General features: G+C 42.5%; 1 protein-coding gene and 1 long non-coding RNA gene across 2 annotated transcripts in view; one reads left to right on the forward strand and one right to left on the reverse strand.

The window, feature by feature from the left end:
- Plxnc1 (plexin C1) overlaps nucleotides 1-21,744 on the forward strand; it is a 127,411-nt gene that overhangs the window by 29,001 nt on the left and 76,666 nt on the right. Inside the window, exon 5 of the mRNA XM_059245806.1 lies at nucleotides 10,606-10,720. Coding sequence (XP_059101789.1) covers nucleotides 10,606-10,720 — 115 coding nt within the window. The remainder of the gene's footprint in view (nucleotides 1-10,605; nucleotides 10,721-21,744) is intronic.
- On the reverse strand, nucleotides 12,480-16,889 carry LOC131894827 (uncharacterized). Its single transcript, XR_009375034.1, has 3 exons — nucleotides 16,714-16,889; nucleotides 16,023-16,051; nucleotides 12,480-14,087 (listed from the first exon to the last, which is right to left on the reverse strand). It is a non-coding gene; the product is annotated as an uncharacterized LOC131894827 (long non-coding RNA).

Here is a 21,744-nt window from a genome sequence, read left to right on the forward strand (position 1 = left end):
TTACTTACAGTTTTAGTTCATAATCATTATGGCAGGAAGCAGAGAGGCATGATGCTGGAGCAGTAGCTGAGAACTTCACATTCTGATCCACAGGCAGCAGCCAGAAACAGACAGAGATTGGACTTAGTGTGTGCTTTTGAAACCTTGAAGCCTACCCCCAATGGCACACCTCTTCCAACAAGGTCACAACACCACCTAAGACTTCCCAAATGGTTCCACTAACAAACGTTTAAATATACGAGCTGATAAGAGCCATTCTCATTCAAACCACCACAATTTCCCAGTCAAAACAGTTGGGCATTGCTTCCTGCTGTGTGTAACTGGAATTTCTAGTCACTCAAGATAACACTCAGTAAGAGTTCAGATTGGGTGCATCATTCATCCTTGTCTTGGTAAATTACAAAGCACAGTGGAATATTGGAGGCTCTCAGAGGCTTATAGCAGGAGACTTGTTTAATTTTATGTAACATATTCCCCAAACTTCTTGGCCTGAACACTAACATCTCACTTTGAAAATTCAATATAACCTGTATTTTCCTGTATGGACATGCCCTGGGAAAACCAACATAGTATCTCTTTGGTACTTATGATGTTCCTACTGTGGAAGACTATAAAAATATTGAACAACTGATAATAGTAGAAAGAGTATGGATGCTGTTGCTAGACACCATGCTAACTAACCTCCCTGTATCTCAGTTTCCTTGTGTTTGTCGTGGAGGTGGTAACAATGATGCTTGTTTCATGAAGGTTAATGAGTTTTTTCCCCACTGGTCTTATAAATAGTTCAAGATCTATAGCAGTAGGAAGGTTCTGTAGTTTGAATGTGTCGTCCCCCCCCCCCCCAAAAAAAAAGCCTGTGTTGGAAACAATCCTTGGCACAACAGTACCAGGAGGTGGGACCTCACAGGAGATATTTAGTTCATGAGAGTTCTACACTCATGACTGGGCTAATGTTCGAAAGAGGTTCTGGCTGCAATTGTGGGTCCTTACTATTTTGTGCACTTGTACTTTCTCTTACATTGCTATCTTCTGCCATAAGATGATGTAGCAAGATAGCTCTTGTGGATACAAGCCATTGACCTTGGATTTCCTAGCCTTTGTAGCTATAGAAAATGTTTCCCACTGATGACATTCTGTCCCAGGGGCACAAAATGGTCTAAGCAGAAGGCTCCTTAGTTAACTATTGTGTTAACTATTGTGAGTGTCAACACAGAGTAGTAGATGAGAGCATGGTCTTGTAATGCCATCCTGCTTAATCCAGTATCTCAATTTCTCCATATACTAACTGTGCCTTAGAAAAGTAATGGGGAGTCTTGTAAAACCTCACTTCCTTTAGTCTGTTAATTGGGGACAATCATGATAGCTACTTTGTAAGGTTGTGTGTATGTGTGTGTGTGTGTGTGTGTGTGTGTGTGTGTGTGTGTGTGTGAAGAATAAATGAATGAAATCATGTGAAAGACATTGCCTGGCATGCTAGACATTTTTGCCTTTTAAAAAAATACCAGATTCCCGTGTTATTAGTATAGTTTTCTCTTGTAGACTGGCTTGCAGATCCAGTGATGAAGATCCAATTTTTCAGCTTTCTTAGCAAGTTATTTTGGTCTTGTATTTTGGCATTGCCCCTTCCTGACTCTGGAAGCCTTTAATTCAGAGTTTAGTTTGTCACAGTGACTTCCTAGTCTCTTTCATTTAACCGAGTCCGACTCCTTCTTCTTGTGGACTGGCAGCTGTAATGAATGTCACCCGACTCTGGAGACCACCTGGTCCCTCTTTTGTGCTCCCTACCCCTCCTAAAGATGTAGACCTCTGTTGCAAATCACTTAGCAAGGGACCTTGGGATGCTCTTGGAGAAAAAGCATCCCCCCTTGAAGATGCAGTTGCCTATGTGAGAGAAGAGAATAAGCTGGATCGTTGGCTTTGTTAAAAGGCCCCTGATATTTTATCAGTATAGGATCTTTGGCACAGGTCACACTCTCACCCCACATTCAAGCCAATTACCTGATATTTAGTTATCAGATTCCTTCGGGGACTGTCTGCTCTTGGTGAACAATTAGATTAGAGGATGCTGATGAAATTCTAGTGGCAGGAAGTAGGAGTTACATTTCTGAGCTCAGAGTTTCTATTTCAAGGTTGAGTAAGTGGTAAATTTTTACTGAGAAGATTGTAGCCTAATAGAATCAGATGCTCAAGGTTTGCCCCCCTCCCCCACCCCAGCTCAGCATATGGGCACTTCACCTACCTGGAAACTTCAGGTTTCAGGTTTTCAGAAGTGGGTCTTCATGTCCGTTGTGTTGGCATGAAAACAATTAATAATTTAAACCGTGCCCATTTAGAAAAATAGAAATGCTATACAAATACAATACAATAATAATAAATTTAAAAGTCAATCCAGTTGGGCACCATTCCCAGACTACCAACTGAGCAGAAACACAAATAAGTAAAGGAGAAGAAAAACTGCTGTATAATTCAAATGGCTGCCGCCTCCCTGTTCTCTGCCATTCTTTTATTACAGATATATAATATCAAGGCTACATTATGGGTAAATAGGTTTTGTGGCCTAACCTGGAAACCTAATCACTGCTTATAATATTATTTCTATGGAGGAAATATATTTTATATTATAAACAGATGGTTTGCAAGCACCTTTTGGAGCACAATAGGTGTGTAAGGCTAAGTCCACCAGGGATTTTAACCTTTAGCAGAACTGGGTGCCCTGGTGCTAAAAATCCAAGGCCTCTTAAATCCCCCAGTGAAGTGTTTCTCTCCCAAAACCTCATTGTTCTTTTCATCCTGAAGACTGCCTCGCCCTCCGTGTTCTCTGGTACCTGGGACCCACTTCCCTGTCTTGCCCTCAGCCTAGCCACACTTTCTAAGTTCTCCTGAGCCCCCAGGAAACTAGGAGGTCCTCTGAGAGGCCTTATCCTGCGCACTTTTAGAACATGGTGGCCAAAGTCCTAGGAAGCTATGCAGCTAGGTGACCAAGTGGGTAGTTCTAGGCTCAGACTTCTGCCACTTGACGGCCTTGTGACAAGGAGTGATCCTGTGTGCCTATGAACCTACTTCGTCCCTGTAGAGCAGGGGTTCTCAACATGTTGGTTGCAACTCCTTTGGAGGTCAAATGACCCCTTCACAGGGGTCACCTAAGACCACCGGAAAATGCAGATGTTTACCTTATGATTCATTAACAGCAGCAAAATGACAGTTATGAAGTAGCAATGAAAATAATTTTAGGGTTGGGGGTCACCACAACACGAGGAACTGTATTAAAGGGCCACAGCATTCAGAAGGTTGAGAATCACTGGCATAGAAGGAGGTGTGTGAGAACTGACTGTAAACCTCAGAACAGTACCCAGCACAAGTACTGTTGCCTCCATGCTTGGGTGGGGTAGTTTCTCAGGGATCTTATAGACTACACAGATTTCTATTTAGTTAGGAAGCAAACTCACTATATCAGAGTGCTTTCTGCATTTCAAACAACAAGCTTAGTAGAAGTGTCTGGAAGCTCCCTGTTTGCCTCTTAGGGGCTATGTAGATTTAGAACATGTTTTCTGGGTTACAGATGGAGGAAGTGGTCCATTTTCTTATATATTCAAGTGGCGGTATTAAAGTCTATTATTATTTTGAACAAATTGAGCTCTATAACACATTTATAGTAAACTGAGAACAGGTTTCTTAAATAGTTGCATGCACTAATTGTCACCACAGAGTTTTTCACCTAAGGAAAGCTTTTTTTTTTTTTTTTTAATTAACTTCCTTTTCTTCGGGAAATCTTTTCTTCTCATTTGGAGAGCTTTATTTTCTAATTTTCAAGTAGTTTTGTATCTACTTATTGACTTTATCATGTAGACATGAGGTCTAATTAGGAACAGGAACAAGATAAAGTAAAACAGTGTTTTAGTCAGGGTTTTCTAGAGAAACAAAGCATATATATATGTGTGTGTGTGTGTGTTTGTGTGTATGTGTGTACAAAATACGTATGTATAAAATATGTATGGCCGGGCGGTGGTGGCGCACGCCTTTAATCCCAGTACTCGGGAGGCAGAGGCAGGCGGATCTCTGTGAGTTCGAGGCCAGCCTGGTCTCCAAAGCGAGTTCCAGGAAAGGCGCAAAGCTACACAAAGAAACCCTGTCTCGAAAAACCAAAAAAAAAAAAAAAAAATGTATGTATGTATGTATATACACACATAGATGTATGTATGTATGTGCATATTTAATCAATTTCACTGAAATAGTAACAACTACTGTCTCCTCTCTGAGAACCTGGTAGTTGCTAGGTCCTTGAGGCTGGGTGTCTCAGTTGTTAGAGTAATCCCACAATGGCTGTCTCACAGTGGGGAGGCTGAGAACCCAATAGTTAACTAGTCTACAAGGCTGGGTACCTCAGTAGTCTCTGTCTGGTGCCAAAAACTTGGAAGGTTCATAGAGAGCTGCTAGTCCCCAGTCAAAGCAGCCTGGAAATGCTGGTTCTGATGTCAATGAAGGAATCTTTATCGGCGGCAGCAGCAGCAGCAGGCGAATTAATAAGAGGCATGCAGGAAGGCCAAGAGAGTAAAATATCCTTTTTAATCTGTACCGCTACCAGGAGATGCCGCCCACATTTGGGGTGGTCCTTCCCCGATCAATCAAGGCCATCAGGACAAGTCCTCTGGTGAGGCTGTTTGCTCGGATGCCTCTAATTTGTGACAAGTTGCCACTTAAAGCCAACCATCACAGATAGCGATTGGGATCTTACGGCTTTCAGATTGATCCTATGGTGGTTTAAACATGTCCTCTGCAAAGTGTGTGTTGTAAACAGAGTTGGGGGTGGGGCCTGTTGGGGTGGGGCCTGTTTGGGGTGGGGCCTGTTTGGGGTGGGGCCCGGAGGGAGGTATTTATGTCATGAAGGCTCTGTAGTCAGGAATAGATTAATCCAATTATGAACAGGCATGAGGCTGTGAATTCTGTCTCTTGCTCTTGCCTTTTTCTTACCCTTCCATCATAGGGCGATGCATCAAAAACATCTTTGCCAGGTCTGGACCCTTCAACTTTGGACTTCTAGAACTGTAAGAAAAAATAATTTGTTCTTCACAAATTACCCAGTCTGCACTATCCTGTTCTAAGTACACAGAATGAACTTAGACCCATAATTGGTCCTGAGAAGCAGGCCTAATGATATAATCAATACCTGACAGTATGGGACTGGCTGAGAACTAACTAGTCCTGGGTAGAGTCTGGAAGAATCTGGGGCAGCAGCATTGGAGAGGCCTCAATGCAGGGTGAAGGGTAATTCCTTTTTAAAAGAATATTTATTTTTATTTTAAGACTATGTTAGAGCCTACATGTCCATGTGTATATGTGCACTCTGGGCATGTCTGGTACCCACAGAGGCTAAAAGAAGGAGTTGAATGCCTAGAAACTGCAGTTATGGGCAGATGGGAGCCCTGCCCCCCATGTGGGTGCTTGAACTGAACCCAGGTCCTCTGCAAGACCAGCAACTGTGTTTCCTTGCTCAGCCATTTCTCCAGCTCAGTAAGAATGATTCTGATGAGGGTGTAAAGATCAGCAGTGTGGAGAAAGCCTGTTACTTCTTAGAGATTACATCCAGGGTCATGATCAAAATATTTGTAGTAATGCGGATGGCGAAGGCCTTCTGACGAGGTCTCAGGTGGGAGTGAGGAACAAGGAGTTTGAAATGGGAATAGAGGCCGTCCATGTCAGTTTCTTTTCTGCTGCTGTGCTAAAACACCATGACCAAAAGCAACTGGAGACAGAAAGGATTTATTTTAGCTTATGGTTCCAGGGGGCGAGAGTCCATCATGGTTGGGAAGCATGACATGGTGGCAGGCAAGAGAGGCTGGCTGATCACATTTCATGGGCACACAGGAAGGCAGGCATGAACAAGAAGGGGGCAAGGCCATAAACTCTCAAATCATTCCCCTCATGATATACTTCCTCCAACAAGGCTGTACCTCCTAAATAACCTCTCCAACCAGTACCATAAACTGGGGACTAAGTGTTCAGACACATGAGCCGGGGTGGGACATTTCTCATTCAAATCACCACACTGTCCTTGTTAAACAGCTGCAGAGAGGTTGGTGGAACTGTGCCCGTGTCCTAGGACTTTGTGGAAGATGGATCTAAGGTCTCTGGTGGAAGGATTTCTAAGCTAAATATTGAAGGAGTTGTGGGATTACTTTTTATTCAATATAGTAAGATGTGAAAGAACAAAAATACCTGAAATACAGAGTTTGTCATTAAAAGGGAAGGAGGAGAAAGTTTTGGGGAATTCTCAGCTGGCCAGATAAAGAATGAAGAGGCATTTTTAGAGATGAACTTAGTGATGTGACCAAGGATTGTTTACTAGAAATTACCATAGATGAAAGACAGCCAGGTTCCAGTTATCAAGATAGCAGGTGAATGACCTCAGAGACATTTCTTCAAAGTAGGTTGGGTTCTTCGAAGCTTCCAGAGAGGCGCACTAAGGTCCCCAGCATTCACTTGCAGGGCAGCTTTGGGATTCTGCTCCTTGTATTCTGGTACAGTGAACCTTGGCCATCCCAGCTGTGGCTCAGGCGGACCTAAATACATACGTGGACTGGCATTCTGGAGGGTACATGTCGTAGACCATCAAAGCATCTACTTGGTACTAGTTTTATAGCTCTGCAGAGTTCATGAGCTAGGAGGCTATGATGGCCTCCATCTTCAAATCACAGGCAGCCTAGGAGCCCGTGCAGAAACTTGCTACAGGGACAAGGACAGAGTGCCTAGAGAGTCTCTACTACAGCAGTGCCTAGAAAGTCAAGGGATGAGAATAGGGCAATTTCTGGGGCCTCAGAATTATACTACCACTAAACCCCTTTAGTGGACTAAGCCAATCCTAACCTTAGAGGCAGAGCAGCCTAAGAGCTTGGAGACCCTGTGCCAGGATGTGGGACATGCACTTAATGATTATTCCGGAGTCTGAAGATTTAACACTCTCTATGTTGTTGGGTTGTAGACGTACATGGAACTAGTTATGTGTTTCTTTGTACTTAGTTCTTCTTCTGGAATGGGAATGTCTGCCTATCTGTAGCATCATTGTATTTTGGACTCACATACCATATTTAATTTTTAACATCTCACAGCTGGAGAGGAATTTGTCTCATGAGGTATCATACCTAGGGTCTCACCCATAATTGCTTTAGGCTAGAGTCTAGATTTTGAGTTGGTATTGGGCCAGTTAAGTCTTGGGGAGGTCTACTGAGACAGAATGAATGTAGTTTTCATGTGAAGTTTTAGGGCCAGATGTGGCATGCTGTGGCTTGAGTGTGACCCCCTCAAAAGCATGTTGGAAACTTATACCCTGGTGCATCAGTGTTGAGGGATGAGGTTGGAGATTGGTGGGAAGCAGTTAGGCCAAAAGGGTGCCATACCCATAGACGCTTACCGCCACCCTGAAAGGAAAGGCTGGAGACAGTGAACTCAGTGTCTCTTCTTACAGTCTCTTACCCTTCTACCTTCTTCCATGGGACGACACAGCCAGAAGCACCTTGCCGGAGTCAAGACTCCTAGTCTTGGCTATCCCAAGCTTCTTAAGAAATCCATCTCTCTTCTTTATAAGTAGACAGGTCTGGGTATTCTGTGAAAGTGGACTAAGGCAGATCTTTAGTAGAGGGGGTAGCAAATGTAAACATAAGCAAAGAGGACATATACACCCTGACACTTTCTGTAGGACACACTCCTGCTGAGGCAGCTCCAGCTTCCCTCCTATCCATGGCCTGGCAAAACGGAAGTGGAGCCAGTTGAAAGATCTAGAGAATGTAGCTAGTAGACTGCTTGCTTGTAATTCTAGCGCTTGGGAGATGGAGGAAGGAAGATCTGATATTTGGGGTCATCTTTGGCCTCCTACATTGTGATTTTGAGGCCACCCTGATCTACATGAGACCTTGTGGGGGGTTGGGGGAGAGTCTGCCCATCAAGAAGGGAGAGAGTAGCTCACTAGGAATTGAACCTCATCATATGTCATGGCTGACAATGATATTTTCATGTCATTCAGGCAATAGCTTGAGGATTTCTTCATTTGGCCATTTCCTTGATTGATCCACAAGAATAAGACTAATTTTCAAAATGAATCGTCTCAAAGCCCCTGGTTTTATTTACTAAAATGTGGGAGCTCTAAGCTCTAAGCTCTGCTCTCCCTCCTTGAGAAATGTGAATGTGTGGGTAATGTGCTGTCGGGAAGATTTTTACAATCTGCAATATTTGAGAAGTAATAAGAGACTGTTGTTGGTTGGCCATCTGGTTATACATTCTTGGTGTTATGGTTTACTTTTTATTTTTTCATTTTATTTTTTTTAAACTGGTGAAGGGCAAGGAATGAGAGTTAAAAAAATTTCAGAGATGGCTTTCTTACATAAACAAAGAATTTATGTTTAGATGTGCAACATGGCTAGGTTTTGTTTCTTGAGGAATAGAAAATGAACAGCCCATTATATATATATAATATCTCATTTTCTTTTTCAAAAAATAAACTAACCTTAACTCCTAATTTGATCTCCGGCTCCAAACTTTTGGTTTATGTGAAAAATAGTGTCTTTGCCGGAAAGAGGAATTGAACATAAATTACACAGCTCCAGAAAGAAAAATCACCTGCGGAAGAGACCTATAGAGATTTCATATTTCATCCATCCATTCAAAAATATTTATCGAAACCCTAGCATTTGCATCTCACGCTGGCAGATGCTGAGGGATTTGCTAAAGAAACATCAAGATGCTCGCCTATCCTTCCAGGGGCTTAGTGCTTTCTTGGGGAGAAATGGCATGGGCATATGAAACAGTTAAGTTGTAAATTCAAGGCAGCATATGATTAAATGCCAAAACGTGTGGTTCCGACAAGAAATGCTATAGTTCAGAGAAGGAGTGATAACTCCGCAGCATGGCTGGTTTTTTCTGCCTACAAATTGGCAAATTGTAGCACTATTTGTATGAAATATTTTACACTTGTTTTTTTGGCAGCCTCAGGCCTTGACTTCAGGCAGCATTAAGAGCCTGCAAAAATATTTGTACTCTGGTTTCTGTAGAACTGGCTTAATTTTTTTCTCCCCTTCTTTCGTCTGGGCAGAGGAAGTGCCCTGATACAAACCCGAGGGCCCAGAGGAGACGGGGAGTTCTTGACAGTCATGTTCTTCTTCAGATACAAATAAGGAACCAGCCTCGTCATTCTGGGTGCTTCAGAGCCGCAGTGCCGGCAAACTCCTGACATTGAGAGAGGTTTAATTTGAACTTAACGTCCGTGACGGACGAGTGAGCCATCATGGGTCAGATAGATTTACGGCCTTGGAGAATCGCTTATGAAAACCCCTTTGGTTATGAAGTTGGAGGACTGATACAGATATAGGGGGAGTCGGGCTACATATGTGCTCCCGGGGAGCCCAGTTTCTTGGTGGGTAGCAAGAGTAGTTGGGGCTGGTGGTTAGTGAAACTCACCAACTTCCTATTCTATATTTGTCATATTCAAATGAGCAGCGAATCTAAGAGAAGCCACGAGGCCTGAATTGTTAAGAATTAAAAAGAGAAAGAAGAAATAGCCTCTTTTGAAGTCAGATGTATTGTTTGGGTCCATTCATAACGGCACTGCTCCCCTGTCCCGAGGGACTACTGTCACCACTTAGATGTGTGGGAATCCTGTGAATCATGGGTTTTTAGTTTTCTTTTTAAAACTCAAGGGTATTCACTCACCCTCACCTTCATTTTAGTCTCTGCTTAAGGGGGGTGTAGTATATCAAGCTACTACTCCATGTTACTCATGCAAAGTCTGCATGGGCGGAGCCATCTGAAGATAATGTGGTACTTGGTATTCATTCTCCTTGGCCCATCTGGTAAGTTGATGTGACCTTGAGTGACCGACACATCACGGAAGCCAGTGATCACAGTTTGAGAGCATCTGTTTATCAGAGTACATGGCCCTGGCCACAACCTAAGATTTATTTGGGGCATCCTCTGAGCTGGCTGACCTGGGAAAGTGGCCTTGCAAAATGTTTTACTCGTATCTTTTGATATAATTTGGTATCTGTCTAAATAAATGTTCTGAAGCAGATGGTTAAGGAATGTCTTATTATATTCTTGGGCAGACTCTGCCCTTGAAATATTTTCATTTAATCATCATGTTGCAAAGCACAAAACAGTAGCTTTATTATTTTGTTTTTTTAACACAAAGTGAATCACTCCCTAGGTTGGTATTCTGGCAATGCGTTGCAAACCTAAAATGTATACAAAATATAACCCTTTTCTGGACTGCTCTTAGGAGGAATTTCCCCACAGGAACTCTCGGTTTTTGAATCCATGAGAGGATGCGATTTGGACGGCTGTATTTGGCGATGTCATCTTGAGAGATCGCTCAGGAGTCTAAGTTCAACATGTTGTCAACATTTGTCCTCTGCTCCTAGACCTGATGAAGTACAGACACACACATCTCTGCTGTTCCTTCACTGCTTGTCCTGATTTTAATATCATATTCCTATTCTCATCCAAAATCAACAGCCCAAACTGTTTTGTGCTGAAGCTGATTGTGGGGAAGTTGTGATTAATGTGTATGTGGATGGCTGCCAGTTTATCACTTGGTGATTTCTGTTTTGTTGGTTTTTTTAGGTGCACTTTTCGGGGAGACTGCACACATGCAGGGAGCTTTGAAAACTGGTTGGATATTTCATCTGGACCTAAAAAATGCCCTAAGATTCAGATAATCCGAAACCTCAGAGAAAGGGTAAGAGGAAATGTTTTTATTTCTCTCTATGATGTTCTCTTCTACGGCACAGCTTCCTTATGGGTAGAAAGAAAATCTTTTAACAATGAAATGGGTTTAGTGATAGGAGTCCATTCATTCTGTTGGTGAATGGTGAGGGCCTACCAGGTGCCATCCGTCTGCCAGGTGCTGAGGATGTAGTAATAACCTGGTCAAGGCACAGACCGCCCTCCTGGACTTTGTCATCTTGCTAGGTAAAGGTAACCTTCAATAGTTGAAATCAAAGAGAAGACAGATTTTTTTTTTTTTTGATGTAGTGGAAATACACCTTGATTTCAAAAACAGAGACAAATAAGTTCAGACTTGTGGTGGTTAAGCAGATCCCTGCAGTGTGGCTCGCTGTGGGATTGTGTTTTGATCAACCAATCTACACCACTGTGTTCGGTCCTCGAACACCTATCTGCACACATGGATTGAAACAGTAGGATGTACCAAAGCAGACGGGTCCCTTGGAAAGCTCTTGACTTGGCATGAGAGAAGGAACACAATGAACCTATCAGAGTAGAGCTCTCCCTGGTAGGTTTTTACGGCCTTGGAGAATCGCTTATGAAAACCCCTTTGGTTATGAAGTTGGAGGACGATACAGATATAGGGGGAGTCGGGCTACATATGTGCTCCCGGGGAGCCCAGTTTCTTGGTGGGTAGCAAGAGTAGTTGGTGCTGCCAACTACATGCCTGCCCTGCCCTGAGGGGACTAGAATTCCTTGCACAGTACTGTGAGGAGACATTTTCTCCCTCATCGGGGCTCTTGTGTGATGAGTAATTGTACAGAGCCCCGTCGGCTGCCAGTTGACCTGTCTGGTACACTCGCTGTGTTTTATTTGAATGCCACATTAACAAGGAAATGGGCCACTTTCTCTTCTCACTTTGCCATTTCAGATAGCAAGAACCATGCCACTTAAGATGATTTAACATTTAATAAAGGAAAGCCAGAGCATTTAATGAGTGATAAATAATAGAAGAATCAAGCTTTCAAGCCATGACCGGTCAGTCACTTTCTGCTGGCTTCTGGAATGAGGCTGATCTCCAAAACTCCAGACACATGCCTGCCAGCTCTGTGCCAGGGGGTCAGATTCAGGGTAAATGAAGTTCAGCCATCCATACCCAGGGATAGTCAAATTCTTCTCTGGTTGGTGTGATAAGCCAGCTGACTTTGATGCTAAGTAGTAGGCAGAAAGTATTAAGAAGTTTTGATATTCTCAGGACTCTAAGTGGTTAGGATTATACAAAGCATTTTTCCTTTGTCATTAAAAGAACCCTTAAGGGTGACACTTTACCTCTGTGTCACAGGAAACAAAAAGGAGCTTGTAAGTGCTGCTTATAAAATTAGCTTGCCGATCGAGGAGTGATATAACCAAATCACCATTTACATGTCATCTGGAACATTTCAAAACATGCTTAGACCCAGTAGGAGTAGTAGATCACACCTGTAAATCTCAACACTCAAGAGGCAGAGGCAGGAGGATCTCTGTGAGTTTGAGACCAGCGTGGTTTCCACAGCAAGTTTCAGGCCAGAGCGAGACCCTGTCTCAAACAAAACAAAGCCAAATGGCTTGCACACAACCAACCACTCGTTCTTCCCTCCCCACCCCGAGTCCCCACTGTGGCTTACCACGGGGCCGAGCAGAGTCTCCCCACACGGTCATTACATCACTGTCCACAAATTAGAGATAAGAATTTAGTTACTTTCTTAAAAATTTACATGTTATTATTGCGAGTATGCTTGTGCATGGATGTAGTCAGAACGCTAGTGGGGTTGATTCCCTTGCACTATGGGGGTCCTGGGGATCCAACTCAGGTCATCAGACTTGACCTCAAATGCTGAGCTGCTGAGCCATCTTATCTGCCCAATAACTTGGTAATCTCCCTTAAGCTAGTCTTTAAAACTATCTCTGGACTCTTCCTCCTTCCCACCAGACAGTATCAGTGAGTGAACCCAGACCTTAGGCATGCCATAGGCAAGCGCTCTACCACGGAGCTATCCCCCCTGGTTCTGGAATGATTCTTTTAGGGGTATTGGTAAGAACAAATCCCTCCTTCCCTCTCTGTCTTCTCTCCTCTCCCTCTCTCCCTCTCTCCCTCCATTTCGCTCCCTCTCTGCTTTACTACCTAGACATATTCCCCTACCTGACTCCTCTTGATCATGTTATTTCAAAATATTTCTCATCCCATGGCCAGCCGTCTGTGACTTCCCTGAAAGCTTGGGTCATTGTTTCAACAGTACCTGACCCTTACCTAAAGAGATGGCAGTCTGGGGTTGTCCCCAAATCAATCTATTAGTTAAGGTCAAAGACCATTTGCTAGCTGCCCCGTCATATGCCTGGTAACAGTCCTAGTACCTTTGCAGGTACAGAAAAAAAGACTCATAAATTACGGAACCTTTGTTCATAAGAAGCATTATTTCTTCACACCAAACAGTCGGAGCATAGGATATCTTCATCTTCACTGAGGAATACATAATTAAAAGAGTTAATTAGAGCGGCCGCTGTTCGTCTAGGAGGGATTTCTCTGAGGTTTTTGTTTAGCAAAAAGAGCAAGAGGCAGAACGTGGTCCTGCTATTGAACAGAAATTTCCTGTTTGTGCACATGTGTCTCCAGGTGATTACGTGAGCACTGTGTTAGGGTTCTCTACAGAAACATAATTTAGAGGGAGGGAGAGCAAGAAGGAGGGGGGATTGTGTATGTATAATGAATATATATGTATATACATATATGTGTATTAAAATGTAATTTACTAGAATGGCTTACAGGCTGTGGTCTGAGTAGTCCAAAACTGAATGTCTCCCAACAAAAAAGGCCAAGGATCTGGTAGTTGTTCAACACATGAGACTGAATGTCTTTGCATTCCCAATCTGGTGCTGGAATCCCAGGAAAATTCTAGAGACCTGCTGTTCTTCAGTCTACCTTGGAATCCCGAAGAAGTAGGCTCTAATAACAGTGAAGGAATGCCTCAGCAACAGGATAGATGGACTTGCCAGCAAGAGTGAGAACAAACAGGCAAAAAGCAGGAGCCTCCTTCTTCTCTGTCCCTTTATATTGGCTGCCACTAAAAGGTGTGGCTCAGATTTAAAGTGGGTCCTCTGACCTCAAATTCCATCAAGGAAATCCTCACTGGTGTGCCCAGCTACTTGGGTTTTAGTTGATTCCAGATGCAGTCAAGTTGACAATCAAGATTAGCCATCCCAAGCATGGAGATCAGTATGAAGGGATTCGTACATGGTTGTGAGCATGGCTTTCCCCGTTGAATGACTAGTGAAATGGAGAAGGAAGGCAGTAAAACCCAAACCTGTGTCATCGTGCAGACATGGTCCCGTTATTGCCTCACACACTGCAATAAGTAAGAACAACGGAGTAAACAGTGTTAAACGAAAATGGTTTACCAATAAAATTAGGACAGATAGGGGAGTAAAAAGCATTTCCCACCAAACAACCTGGTTCCTAAAGGGGAGATGGTAGAGAGACTCTTGCCCAATTCAGAAGTGGAAGAAGAAACTTTACCAGCACTAACACTGTCTGGTCATAAAAGAAGCAAGCAATAGAAATGATTTGAAATGAAATGCAGAAAAAATGTCACCATTTGCTAACCCTAAGATGTTGCAGATATTCTAAATATATTCATTTAAGAAAACTTCCAGGATTCCAGGATGTCACTGGGTAGGAGAGCACACACTTAGCGTGAGCAAGATCCTGGTCTGATCCACAGCATCTCCCAAACTCAAAAATATCAAGAAATTATGTCAATGATTAAATCTAAGTACAGATGTTTAGTTAATACTCAAATATCAGCCATCATACTGTGTGTCGGGTAAACAAACTTTCAACCTCCATTCTTTAAGAAAAAAAATTCCACTTACAAAAGCAATAGGAATATTCAGGGACAAAGTTCAGAAGCAGTGTGTATTCCCTGTATTTAAACATCACTTTTACTAAAAACACCTGTTGGAGACAGCTACAAAAAATAGGACTGTTTTTTTTTGGGGGGGGGGGCTTTACAACACTCTGTCTCAGCTGTTTTTTTTTTTTTTCCTAACAGTAATTAGGAAGCATAACAGTGGCCTATTGAACCTATGTATAATTTGTCATAGTAAAACCTTATCAACTAAAAATGTAAGTGTAAATAAACTTGTAGAAGATACCTGTTTGGAAGGTAGGAAAAACATCTGTGTGTATCCATAAACATCCCATGTTTCTTAGGAAAAGTTACTTCTACAACGTATTTTTCTACATTTTGAAATGAATAGGGATTTTCTTAAAACAATACTGTATTTATCCGGAATAATAGGAGCTGATTTAGAATATCTAATATGTATGTGCATATATATATGTGTATATATATACATATGTATATATATATATTAAAGTTTACTTAGGCATGACTGCTGCCAATTGATTGTAAACACATACATTATCGCACAAATACATTGTATGTTTGTGCCGAATGTCTACAGTGTTGGATGGATGTCAACAGCAATTCTCAGTCTGTTCTGAGTTTAAAATAGTGATACAGACCCATAGAATAGAACTCAGAAATGAATATAAGAATTTTAAAGATCAGATGTTATAAAACAAGGAGAACTAGAAGAATTTTATTTAAAAAAAAAACAGTAACTTAAAACTATGGAGATATTTATTTCATAATTCATGTTAAATGTAAAAGTAGAATTTAGAGTTGGTGAGACGGCTCAGCAGTTAAGAGCACTTGGTGCTCTTCCAAAGGACCAGAACTCAACAACACCTACATTGAGGGGCTCACAACCACCTGCAACTCTACTCAAGGGGATCTGACACCCTCTTCTGGCTTCCATGGGCATGCACGTGCACGCACACATGTACAAACACACACACACACACACACACACACACACACGGCATATACTCACTGTCACACATATATACATGTAAATTAAAAATAAAATCTTTTAAAAATATAAAGAAGATCTAGTATAATTAAGTCATTTACATAAAAATACCTCAGAAAAGGGAGTCAAACATAACATAATTTGGAAGGTATGATAATTTCCTTAGCTCTGAAGTATGTAATGACAAAAGAAAAATATTCATACAATCAGTTTACTCTAAAAACAACCTTAGGCTGGAGGTATTGCTCAGCAGTAGAAGGATTGCCTAGCATGTGTAAGTCCCTGGCTTTAACCCCAACACTGGCAAAAAACAAAAACAAAAAACAAAAACAACAACAACCAAAAACACCATACAAGAGGGGAAAAAGATTTAACTAAAGCATAAACCTCTGCAAAGTACTCACCATAGCCAAAATCTCTCAAAACAATAAAGCTAGGAAAAAAGAAAAAGAAAAACGTTAAGACACCCAAAAGCAAGTGGTCAAAAGCATACGTTCTCGGAGCAGATCCGGGAAAGTAGCTATAAATATGGAAATACGTTCAACCTCGCTAGTTATGAAATAAATACACATTAAAGCGATAATAAGTTATGCTAACACCCAGTGTTGCTGATGCCAATTATCACAACCTCTTTGGAAGGCAATTTGGCAGTACGTTTCAAAAGTAATAAATATATTCAGTTTGTTTAAATCGCTAATTCCAGGCATAGAATCCAAGGAAGCAACTTGAAAGAAGAAAACCCCAAGCATAAGCCTCTGTGGTGGTGGCGTTTATAGCATTAGGAACCTGTTTGGCGATAAGGAGAGAAGCTAAGTAAAATAAGGTACTTGTATGTCAACATGACGGGGTGTTTTAGAGCAGTGAGTTCTTTGGTCCTGCGTTTATTGCAGTCTGATTGACATTGCAACCATCCCTGGTACCCCCTCTGACCCACTGGAGCATCCTTCCTTGTTCAGCCATTTTTAAGAAAGAGCCATGAATCTGGTCAGGATTCTCGCACTGGGTTTATGAAGCTCTCTTGGCTGCGTTTCTGTTCCGGGGATAAAGCACCATGGCCAAGTCAACTCAGAGAAGGAAGAGTTCATTTGGGCTTACGGTTCCAGGGGGACAAGAGTGAGTCCATGATGGCGGGCGGGCGGCATGGCTACCAACGGTGGGAGGGAAGCGGAGAGCTCATCTTGAACCGTAAGCATGACACAGAGCAAACCGGAAATGGTGCGGAGCTTTGATCTGAAAACCTGACCCCACCCCCGCCACCCCAGTCACGGACTTCCTCCAGCAAAGTTGTGCTACCTAAACCTCCCCCAAACAGTGCTACCAACGGGGGACCAGATATTCGAACATCTGTGTGATGGGCCGTTTCTCCTTCACATCACTGTGGAAGCTGAAGTTGCAGCTTTTAAACTACACTCACCTGGGACCCAGGGTCACACACACAAAAAAACCTTTGGCTTCCTGGCTACAAGCTCCTCCTTCTGTACCCGAAACAATATAGTATACTATATTGTTATATATAAATATAGTATATATATAATATATATATATATTTCCAGGTTAACCCCAACTGGCTTCTGCCTCACCGTTCCCTTGACCCTGTTCTTGCGAAGGTCACTGCTGACCTCCATGGAGCCATCCTACAGTTCTTATCCTACTAGGCTGATTGGCAGTATTCTTTCAAATGTTTATTTATTATTTATCTATGTTTTGTTTACTTATTTATATGTGTATATGAACGCTTGTGTTTGGCTGTGCTTATGTAGAGGCCAAAATAGGGCAGGGGGTTTCCTCTTCCGTCACTCTCCATGTATTACTCCTTGAGACTGGGTCTTTCCCTGGACCTGGAGCTCACATTTTCTTAGTTTAGGCTGGAAGCTAGCAAGCTCTAAGGATCTTTGTGGGTCCACTTGGTTTGGAGCTGGGGTTATAGGCGTCTGCAGGGATGCCCAGTTCTGTGTGTGTGTGTGTGTGTGTGTGTGTGTGTGTGCTAGGACCCAAACTCTGTTTCTTATGATTGTGGAGCAAGCACCCTTAAACACTGAGTCATCTCTCCAGCCCTGACTGGGGGAGTTCTTGAAACTTCCTTGTACAGGCTGGTTTGGTGTGCCAACTTGACACAAGGTAGTGTCATCAGAGAGGAAGGAGCCTCAGTTGAGGAAATGCCTCCATGAGATCCAGCTGTAAGGCATTTTCTCACTTAGTGATCACTGGGGGAGGGCCTAGCCCTGGGGATGGTGGTCTTGGGTTCTACAAGAAAGCAGGCTGAGATAGCCAGGAGAAGTAAGCCAGTAAGCAGCACCCCACCATGGCCTCAAAATCAGCTCCTGCCTCCAAGATCCTACCCTGTTTCGGTTCCTGTCCTGACTTCCTTCAGTGATGAGCAGCAATGTGGAAGTGTAAGCCAAATAAACCTTTTCCTCTCCAACTTGCTTTTTGGTCATGGTGTTTCATCACAGCAATACAAATGCTAACTAAGATAATCCTTTTCCATTGCCTTTGCATGACATACCCGTCTTGTTTGTTTGTTTGTTTGTTTTTGTTTTTCGAGACAGGGTTTCTCTGTGTAGCTTTGGTGCCTGTCCTGGATCTCACTTTGTAGACCAGGTTGGCCTTGAACTCACAAAGATCCGCCTGGCTCTGCCTCCCGAGTGCTGGGATTAAAGGCGTGCGCCACCACCGCCTGGCAACACATACATCCTGTCTTAGTTACTGTTCTATTACTGTGACAAAAAACCATGACCAAGGCAACTCATAAATAAAGCATTTAATTGGGCTTACAGTTTCAGAAGTTTAGAGTCCATGATGATGGAGTAAAGACATGATGGTTGGAACAGCTTAGAGGTCACATCTTGATCTGCAAATAGGAAGCAGAGAGAGAACTCTGAGAATGGTCTGAGTCTTTCAAATCCTCAAAGCCCACCCCACTGACACACCTCCTCGAACAAGGCTCCACCTTCTAATCCTTCCCCAAAAGTTCTACCAACTGGGGACCAAGTATTCAACTCTATGAGCTTATGGTGGCCATTCTCCTTCAAACCACCACACATCCTCTCCACTTTTCTTCCCCTCCTTATGCTCCAGTCTCTCTGTGATCAGATCCCATCTCCTTGACTCTAAATAGATATGAAAGGCCCAGTTCAGACTCATTCTTTTTACTCTACTTTGTCCAGATAATCCTATCCACTTCCATGGCTTTATATATCATCTGTATGTTTATATCTCCTTTGTGTGTGTTTTTATCTCTTCTGTGTCTAGCCCATATTGATCTTCTGACCTTCAGGGCCAACTTGATATATCTTCTTGATGTCATACTTGAACTTGAGAAATACTCAAAATTGAAGTCTTGATCTCCCATTCCCTCAGCAAGTCCCATCTCAGCCAGCACCTCTGGTACCTTCATCCATCCACTTCCTCACCTGAATCCTCATATTCACGTCCTTTCTTCCAGTCCTGTTCATCATAGCTCCAGACTGCTCCTTGAATCTAATTCTTTCTGTTTCACTGTGCTACCCTTACCCAGGCTTCTGTCCTCTTGTACTGCCATGTGACCCTCAAGTCTAGTGGGGTGTCTGTCTGTCTATTCGTATAAACTCTCAAAGGACAAGGACTGTAGTTGTTTAGCTTGCTAGTTATTTGGTGCCTTGTACAGCATTTGGCCATGTTAGGAGCTTGTTTATTTATAGAATAAATAAGCAGAATGGTTTCAGTTATGTAAAAATTATACATGTGAGAACTGGAAGGAAATGGGGAATAATTAAGGAGCTGATAAAAACGGGATTTAGAAACCCCTTTTTGAAACTCTTGTTAAACTGATCAAGGAATTTAGAGTAAGATATGCACATACATAAGAAATATGTAGTTATGCACCAGCATGTGTGACATAGAGAGAATCGTGGGATAAAGGAGAGTTCAGCTCCCTGGGAAGATGAGTTAGCAAGCATCGTTTGGAGTTCATTCCTCCACTTATGTCTTCAGGAGCTTGTGGTGGTGCATACCTGTTATCCCAGCTACTCAGAGGCCGAGGAGGGAGGATCACAGATTGAGGCCAGCTGGGTTGGTGATGTACATCAGTGGTAAAGTGCTTGCCTAGCATGGACAAGGCCCTGGGTTCGAGCCACAGTCTCAGAGATGGATAGGAAATGTCTCCTAGAGATGTGTAGACTTCAGGCCAGGTGAACCTGGGCTGGAAGAACTTGCCTTTTCCCAGCATGATTCTGTGGACTGGAAACACACATTTTGAAAAATGGAAAGATTAGGGTATAGACTCAGCAAAGCTTTTAGCAGACCAAGAGAGAGCAGAGAGAGCAAGGTGGCCCATGTAAAAGTCTGAGCAGAGGTCAGGAAGATGAGAGTGGGAACTTCCCAGGTGGCCCAGGTCATTGTTCTCCATCCCAGGTGACAGGGTCACCTCTTCTTCCACTACAGCTTCCCACTCAGCTCGTCTTCCTACCAGGTTCCCTCTTATGACTGACGTCAATGCATCTGGCAGCATTTCATTCCTTTAATTTCCTTTCTCAATGGGAGAACTAGCTGCCTTGTTTCTTTAGACATTTCATTTGGAGAAATTTGCTTTAGGACTTCGGAATTTCAAGGCTTTCTTTTCGTTCCTCCCACATACATGCCACACCTCTGCACATACGCAGACTCTCACAAAACCCTCTTCCTGTAAAGCTCATCATTGTATTTAACCACACAGTAAACCCTAGCTAATTTCAAAAGTCGATCGAGCTATTATCTGATAGCATTCATAGGAAGTAATAAAGAGGTGGCCAGGGTATCTTAACCCCGGAAGATCAAGGAACACCCTCTCAAATAAACCACGGCCTACAGTCATGCAAATGAAAATAAAATCCTGTGTTTGCATGGGAATGCTTAGTAATGTAGAGATACATGCTTTGCTAAAAATGAATGTACACATTTGCTATTTCAGTTAGATAGGCAGTCACCTTAACACCTTTTGGATAAGATAATTGTGAATCTCCAAGAGATGAATGATGTCTAGGAATTCCTATGAAAATAAAGATAAATAAGGAGACACTCGCTTTATCAGATATTTAAAGTCATAAAAACTCAGTGGCGCCGGAACAGAAGTAGCTCAATGGATGTTGAAAGAGGATGATTTAGGAAATAGATTCTAAATACCTTATCATGTATTACAAAAAGGCTGTCTTGAGGGACAGGAGAGGGCTCAGCAGTTAAGAGCACTTGTTACTCTTGGAAGTGTTGCTGGTTTGCTTGTCTGCATACCCTGGGCAGATCATAACCATTTGTAACTCCAGTTCCAGAGGGTACTGCCTCTGGCTTCCATGGGCACTAGGCACATACAGGCGCATACACATATTTGCAGACAGTACATTTGCACACACAAAATAGATAAATCTAAAAAGTTTTCTCAAGTGACAATCTTGGTTCAGTGGGGGAAAGGAGAGGTTTTTGTTGTTTAATAAACGGTTATGATATAGCTAATTAGCCATCTGGATAAAAATAAAATCGGACTTTCATCTCATACTATATATACACAGGTAAATTCCAGATGGGTTAAAGACGTGAGTTTAAAAAAATAAAAGAATAAAGATGATGGAACAATTTAATCCTTGTCTGTAAGCTAGAGGGTAGAAAGCATTTATAGTCAAAACAAGAACCCCTATATTTGATTACATAAAGATGTATAAGGGTAAGAGATTATATAAACAAAAATGAAGACAGACAGTAGATTATGAGAAAGTATGTGTCAGAAATATGACAGATAAGGATTAGTATCTACACCATGCAGAGAGCTCTTAAAAATTGATAAGAAAAACACAGAGCAGAACTGTGGTCAAAGACTCAGAATATTCAATTCACAGAAGAGCAAAGAGCCAGTGAAATATTTCTTCTTCTCACCAGCTCCCTAGGGAAACTCGTCTTCCTGTGGCAGGTTGTCTTAGTTAAGGTTCCTATTGCTGTGAAGAGACACCATAACCACGGCAACCCTTATAAAGGAAAACATCTAATTGGGTCTGGCTTACAGTTCAGAAGTTTAGTCCATTACCATCATGGTGGGAGGGAGGTATGGCCGTGTGCAGACAGACATGGTGCTGGAGTAGGAGCTGAGAGTTCTACATCTTGATCCATAGGCAGCATATTAAG

The sequence above is a fragment of the Peromyscus eremicus genome, chromosome 18 (genome assembly GCF_949786415.1).
Source record: "Peromyscus eremicus chromosome 18, PerEre_H2_v1, whole genome shotgun sequence".
Classification (NCBI taxonomy): domain Eukaryota; kingdom Metazoa; phylum Chordata; class Mammalia; order Rodentia; family Cricetidae; genus Peromyscus; species Peromyscus eremicus.